At 36.2% G+C, this 7,674-nt stretch overlaps 1 protein-coding gene across 1 annotated transcript; it reads right to left on the bottom strand.

Annotated features, from left to right (window-relative positions):
* Nucleotides 1–2,311: 2,311 nt before the first annotated feature.
* Nucleotides 2,312–6,451, bottom strand: LOC132157475 (p53 apoptosis effector related to PMP-22-like). The gene is made up of 3 exons (XM_059566832.1): nucleotides 6,167–6,451; nucleotides 4,165–4,305; nucleotides 2,312–2,599 (listed from the first exon to the last, which is right to left on the bottom strand). Exons 1-3 carry the CDS (start codon nucleotides 6,369–6,371, stop codon nucleotides 2,388–2,390), a joined length of 558 nt encoding a protein of 185 aa, XP_059422815.1. The 5' UTR covers nucleotides 6,372–6,451; the 3' UTR covers nucleotides 2,312–2,387.
* Nucleotides 6,452–7,674: the final 1,223 nt, after the last annotated feature.

A 7,674-nucleotide genomic window follows, 5' to 3' on the forward strand; every position in this document is an offset into this window, starting at 1 on the left:
GTTATATATGCTTATTTCCTCTTTCAATTTGGGTATCGCTTTACCAAGATAGTGTTTTGTATAACTATGCTAGCATTTGCTAGCTTACCATATTTTGTAAATAAACACCTGACAATTATGCCAAAGTTTTGGATTTATGATTGTATTTATGCTCTTCTGTGATGATAAATGAATGTGTTTTGTTTTCATTTACAAATTAAACTACATGAATGATTAATTTCTCAGCAAAACACTTTAATATTTATAATTATGGTCGATTATCTAGCCAAGATCAAATTAAATATATGTTAAATTTAAACTGCATTCCAGCAGAAATTCCAGTCAGCATAATCAAAGCTTTATTGGCAGAACATAAATTATAAAGATTGAAATGAAGGGGAAAAATTAATATAAACGAATGTAAAAATATAACCAATAATAATAGGTAAATAATAACAATAATATACAAATATTACGGGGAAAAGATGATCAGTTAATGGACTTACAAGACTGTAGGATGGATAAAAATGTTTTCTTGTAGGCCAATTTATTAATTCTTTTATTCATTTTATGTAATATTTATTCATGACAAACTTTATTTGAAAGCTGACTATCGCACGTAATACAGTCCAGTAGCCAAGGCCTATGATTAATATAATAATTTAATAATGTAATAATTCTATAATAAATAATATAATAATTTCTTAATTCAAAATAAGATATTAATGAATCCATCTCTGATAATCCTGGGTTGCTATGGTCACGCAGGTTTGTTTACACATTAAACTCGTAGCCACGAGAAAAGGATGATGTTCCCTCAAACTAATATCTTGTGTCCACATAAAAAAACTTTGTGAACTGGACATGTCACATTATGGGCACCATACCCTTTTCACCAAACATGTCTGTCTTTCTTTTTTTTTTCTGGAGAAGCAAACAACTTACTGTTGTTTTGCTGCCATGCTCTGAATGTGATGGTTGATTTGGGACAGAACAGGATAGATGGGTTAGATGAATTCTGCATAATTCTTCCACCAATACAGGCTTGGCCTTAAAAGGTCTTAAAGTCTTGCCTTAATTATTGCTATCAGTATTACAACATCAATATTGTACAATTTGTTTGCAACATTTGACCTGCTTTGATGCAGCCATCCTCTTCTCAAGGCATAAACAGGAAATAAACTGCTCTGGTCATGTGACAATTTGCACTTATCATATGAAACTGCACATATTTAATTGAGACCCTTTATTTGTTCCATATTTGCAGGATTTACACTAACACATCAGTCAGTAACGATTTAAAAGCTTTATAAATTAAAACCTTTCTGACAGTCACTATTGTGAACTGTGGGATTTAATTAATAGAGCAACAAAAAAAAAAAAAAACCTTCAGATTGGTGTCTTAACAGCAAGGCTCCCTTTTATTGAAGATTGGTATTCATATATCACAAAAGAACCACAAATGGCAAAGTAAAAAAAAAAAAAACTACGCAAAAACAAACAATATAATCTAGTAAAATACACAAAAAACCCTATGATTTTGCAAAGTTTACAAGCCAAGTACTTTTTATAAAAATTTTTCCACATACACATCAGTCTAATTGAAATTAAATGATGACAGCGTGAATGCATCAAGATTTTTCAATATCAGAAAACAGAAAAACATCAGGTTGCTGTGTTTTGTGTTTTCTATCCACTTGCTTACCGATTTTACTATAAAACCAAGCTCACGATTAGAAAAAAATAAAAAAAATAAAACCCTATCTAATCTTAGTTCACTTCACTTTGGTCTTTTTTTGATCTTTCGCTGACAGTAAGAGCACTTTAGGGAAGTGTGCAATCAAGCATGCACAGCCACTACAGACTGACATGGAATGACAAATTCATGTAAAAATAGATACATCATAAAAATATTTTCATAATGTTGATATGAAGAGATGTTCAAGAAATATACAAATAACAAAACTCTTTAAAATAGCAGTGTTCATGTTACAGTGTAAATTCTTAAGCAAGCTACATGCACCTAATTGTTTTCTGAGTTGTATTAATGTAATTACTTAATGGAATTAATTATATTTACATGTAATATGTCAAGGACACTGTAATGTAAAATGTGCAACATGAAGATTCAGAACAATGCTCTGTGGAGTTCAATCTGTGCTCAGTGACTTAAAAAAAAGAAACTTTCTGTTTGTGAAGAGTCTGTTTGTGGGTGATTATTAATTAAATATTAATTGCATTAGTTCCAAAAGTTAGACAAAAGGGTAAGGACAGCCCTCATCAAAGTCAGTTTGGTCCTATGTTTGGTTTGGGAAGATGACGATGCTTTTGGAGATCGGCGAGCACAGACTTTTAGGGCTTGGGTGGCTTAACATTGTCCTTTCTAAAAGAAAGGAGTATTTGGGGCTTCAGGCAGAGGTGTAGATGTATTTGGTCTTGGCCAAGCCAGCAAGCTCATCTTCGTAGTGAGGGAGACAGTAGAAGAGGATCCCGCAGCCCAGCATCAAGATGGTCGCCCCCCAGCCAAAACCATACGCCCAGGTGTAGTCATAATACCCTTCATAGATCTGCTCATTGAACTTGACAGGGTAGATGATCAGAGCGATTATCTGGATGATTACTGGAACGAGAGAAAGCAGGCACACTTTATAGCACAACACAAGCAAATTTTACAGTGACCCTAAAAGTATTTGATCACTGAACCAGGTGGCATTTATTTGAAAGACAGACAGAGTAAGCACACTATTAGGTTTCAGTTGATAAAACAATAGACTCTCTGTTCAGAAACAAACCATTAGAGGAACACAGCCAAAGGTAAAAGCTAGCACACCCGAGGGGAACTGACGTCGTTTACATTTGGCAGATGCTTTAATCCAAAGCAACTTCACTAGAAATCAAACTCAATGCCAGCATCTTGCTTTCAAACATCCATAGCTTAGAAAGTCACACTAGTTCTGAAATAAAATGTCTTTATGATTCATATAATAACCTATGCTTAGAAATATGTGTCCTAATACTTTTATTTTTGTTACACATTTCATCTGTCAACACAGTTGTATGATTTCAGAGCAATCTATCCTATTTTTATAAAATATCCTGTTCGAAGCATCTGAAAAAAATGTAGCCCTGCAGTTTGATATATTTTCTTGTCTTATGCGTTGACATTCACACATTTAATGTTGGATGAAATGCATTTTTGGCCAACAAAAATTGCTCTGAAAAAGCCAAGTGAATGGCTTTTCAAAGTATTCCTTTGGTGTCCAACAGGTTTTATCGTAAGTGTTTTATGAACAGCACCTAAAACAAACTTGGCACCAATTTGTGTTGGTATATTAAAATGTTTAATGAGTAGCTGACAGCTGTGTTGGCGAGCCAGCCAGGTGAATCAGCGAGTGTTGCACAGACGTGCGAGCGAAGGCCAAGCCCTGTTTGGGTGTGTAGGAAACCTTCACAAAGAGCTGCATCTGACGCTTCCAGCAACAGTGCCGTCATAGACCCCACCCCAAACTGAAGCACTACTGCTGATACAGAGGGAGCAGGCTATCAGATAGTCATCAGAGAGTTATCAGATCAGACATTTCAGAACGAAACTGAAAAACAGACAGGGTGGATTTAAAGAACAAAAATTCATGAATAGTGAAAATATTAAAAAGACAAATTTAAAAGAAGAGGCTATGCTTCAGTCTGGCAATGAATAAGCGACGGAGAACAAAACAGCCGTTCTTAACTTTCACCTGAATACAAGTGAAGAGGACAGGGAGGGGTGAGAGCGACAGCCGAACAAAAGCAGGGTGGAAAGACCAAAAGCACGGTCTGTATATATCTGTAAACTCTGCGTCACACTCCACCTTTCTTTGTCTTAACTTGTTTGGCGCGCGTTCAGCCATGTAATTTTTATAAACGCTGTATTAATAACCTAAAGCCGTCCTGGCAACTGATACACCAACCACAGTACAGCCAAATATCACTCTTCGTCACACGTTTTTATCCCAACACACCGCCCAGCCCAGCATCCATGTATTATTTAGAAAGCATTCAATAGACAAAGTGGAGGAAATGCTTTTGTTGTGAAACTTCCTCAGAAGCACTGGACTCCTTATATTTTGCATTTTGGCCAATTTGAATGTGACAACAGCCCCGATTCCCTGATATCCAACAGACTGATAGGTTAAGTGAGTGTCTTACCAGCCAAAATAAGTAAGCATCCAACTACAGGCAGCAGAGGGATGTTGAGGGTACAGCAGAGAGCCACAAATGAGATGACGAAGGCGAGGATGAGGATGATGAGGCCTATGATCATCAGAGCAGCGACTGCCTGGGCCCAAGCTGGAAGGAGAACCGAGAAGAAGACCTTCAATGATATGCTGCATACTTGTTTCATCACACTAATGTATTTCAATGCGGTAAAGAAACAACAGCTGAAATTCGGGAAGCACAGTCTCTTGGCATTTTTAAAACTCATGTTGCTGTCTCTTGTTTATTTGATCTTCCTGTGCTCTTGTTTATCCTGTATTCCCGTTTTAATTTTACATGTGTAGTTTAACATTGTTAAGTGTTTTTGAGAAGCTCCTTTAAGGGTGTTATAAAAGCACTATAAAAAATAAAGTTAATATTAAGTCATAAGTTTGGTTTTAAAATTTGTAGTGACTCTTCAAAAACAAACTGTACAATAAACAAGGTACTGTGAATGCAATTTCTCTTTAACTAATCAACTTGAACTTTAGGGAAGCAGAACAAATACAAGAGGTGAGTTTCTACGGTGGCTTGTAACACGGATGGTTACACATTAACAGATCGACGGCAATGTTTAACTAGTTTCACTCAGGCTCGACTCTGTGCTGCTACGAGGACTTGTAGAGACAATGCTTGGCTTCCTAACACTCATTAGAGGAATGTGGTTTTGCTCCAAGAAGTCTGTGAATACAGTCACACCCAATGTGCTTGAGGTGGAGAGTGTGGGGGAGGAAGGGTGTGGTTGAGGGTAAAAATTTTTTTTTTTTTTTAATTTTTGCAACTGTGTCTTATTTGGTCTAACTCTATTTCAAGTCAATTCATCACTCAGACATTAATGATCGTTGGTAACTGCTTGATCGACACTTTGGTCACAATCCTCAGATATACTGTACATCATTGTATTTTCCACGCCAGTTACTAACACATAACACAAGAAAATTAAAGAAATATTACATGCTAACCAAATAAACCTCAGCTTCACCATATAGTATCCCTTCATGAATCATTTAAATGCACTACTGTGTATAAAGAGCATGTCACTGCATCTTATTTCTACAAAAATAAAGTTTACAGAAATGGACAGATCTCTAGTGATAGGCCTCAGTTTAAACTTGTTCTATTGGCAAACTAATGAAAAGAGCAGCTAAGATAAGGGGAAGAAATATAACAGGTTTTGCCTGGGGCTTAAAAGTGTTTGCAAAGCTGTCAACGTCTCCTCCGATTTATTTAACTGGTTCCACTGGTTATATGTGATGTAAACTTTGAAAACTGTTAACTGACATCAATCAGCATTTAATAATTGTAGATGTTATTGTATTATTTATGTGTGATAATTTACTGTATTTTAGACTTTTAGGTTGCCTTTTTTTTAAATGCCAAGGAGCAACTTGAAAATTAGCCATTGGGGCTAACTCTGGCTTATTTACAGTATTTAACTGTTGATTAATGTTTGAGTAATGTCCCTGTAAAAAAAAGCCCCAATGGCTAATTTTCATGTTGCCCCTTGTGAATTTTCTTATTCTGAAAGCTTATGGATTCTTAATAAAGCCAGGTTTTGTTACCTTTAGACACAAAACAGCATTGTTTTGTGTCTAAACGTAACAAAACCTGGCTTTATTAAGAATTTATAAGCTTTCAGAATAAGAAAATTCAAACATTAGAAGTTTATTAAACTAACGCAGACATGATGCAAACATTTTATACAACATATTGTGACATAGCTACTAATTAGCTCAAGTTAAACAGCATATCCCCGTGAACTGAGCAGGAATGTGATTATTTATTTATTTTATTTTTTTTTATTTATATTTTTTTTTTACTCATTTAAAATTAATATAGAAAAGGCCACTTAGACAAAGTAACACAATTTTTTACGTTTCATTTGGATCGCTTTGATTTTTGCTGTATTATAACGCCTTCTCACTCGATCTCAGGACTCTCGGTCAGTACTCACGGAGATCCATGAGGGATTTGCACTCCCACTGATCGTTGCGGCCTCGGCACTGCCTCCACATGCTGGCGTAGTGCGTCTTCGCGTTCTCGTCCTCCACCCATCCGGACTGCGCTGCGATGGCGATGATGTCGAAAATAATCGCAAACAGCAGGAGCAGAGGCAGGATCCACCTGCACCTCGGATACGAAACTCCACAGCGAAACATTCTGGATTATAACGCTGTTTTGTGTCTCCTGCGCGAGTGTGAAGAAGCTCTCCGAATGTTTTCAGGCCAGTCTTTATCTGAACTTTCCCTGAGCTCCACCCCGCAGTGAAACCCGATCTGGAGAGGCTCGACCTGTTTGAATGGGCTGAACACTACTCAAGTGACGCACGCGATTAATCACGTTGACTTTCTGTAACACTGCAGAATTCCACTTTGAATTGACAATCAACTTTTACAATAACTTTAGTTACACAGTTACTGTTAATAACATAAGAAGTTTCTGAGCTGTAGAATACCAATGATTACTGTCCCTGCTGAAATAATAATAATAATAATAATAATAACAATAAATCTATAGAACCATCACAGAATTCATTACAAACCATTAAACATTTTGGTAAAGTTTCTGTAGTGTGTTTTGGGAAATATTTGTTTTAACAAGCCACCAATAGAAAGTGATACCAGTACAGACCCACAGGGACCATTACAGTTTCCAGTAAAACCAATATAAGTCCCATTAATAACCAATACATATTTGTTGATTTTGCATTTATTCATTTAGCTGACGCTTTTATCCAAAGCGACTTACAATTGCTATATATGTCACAGGTTACACGCCTCTGGATCAACTAGGGGATAAGTGTCTTGCTCAGGGACACGTTGGTGTCTCACAGTGGATTTGAACCTGGGTCTCTCACACCAAAGGCATGTGTTTTATCCACTGCGCCAACACCACCCCCCTAGATGATGTCTATTGTTTTGTTTTTTTCAGCAGGGGTGTCTTTATATAAACATATTGATCTAGATTCTATTTACATGTGCCTCTATATGCCTTTTGGGCAATTATTTATAGAATCTCACAATTTATATATTTTCAGCAGTAATTTATTGTGATATAGAAATAAAACGACCCAACCTACATTCATTCTACAATGAACTTCTGAATACAGTGTATTATTTTATAAAACAGCAATGCACAGACTTTAAGTGCAGACCTGTACTGTATATATTCTTGCAATTAAGAAGATGAAGCTTCATCCCATGCTTTCTTGGGTCTGTTTGTACAGGCCTACTTGTACTCTTCTTTTTGTGTATCTGGGCCATCCACTCTTTCTGTCCCGATTAGATCCAGTTTGTTTTCATCTTATAAGATAGTTAAAACATAAACTAAACAGTTATTTACAATAGTAATATACATATGCAATATAACTGTTGTAAATGTATTTTTGATCAATTACAAGCTTCACTGAGGGAAGGAATCATGCTTTTTCTCCCCCCAAAAACAATGTTGAAGTAATTCCCA

Source organism: Carassius carassius, chromosome 14 (assembly GCF_963082965.1).
Source record: "Carassius carassius chromosome 14, fCarCar2.1, whole genome shotgun sequence".
NCBI lineage: Eukaryota > Metazoa > Chordata > Actinopteri > Cypriniformes > Cyprinidae > Carassius > Carassius carassius.

What these genes read in the sequence shown, in the direction of transcription:
- LOC132157475 (XM_059566832.1), bottom strand. Translation starts at nt 6,371, where the DNA reads ATGTTTCGCTGTGGAGTTTCGTATCCGAGGTGCAGGTGGATCCTGCCT. An exon ending in CAAATCCCTCATGGATCTCC is followed by an intron (nt 4,306 to 6,166) that starts GTGAGTACTGAC and finishes TTCTCCTTCCAG; the next exon opens with CTTGGGCCCAGGCAGTCGCT. An exon ending in ATGCTTACTTATTTTGGCTG is followed by an intron (nt 2,600 to 4,164) that starts GTAAGACACTCA and finishes CTCTCGTTCCAG; the next exon opens with TAATCATCCAGATAATCGCT.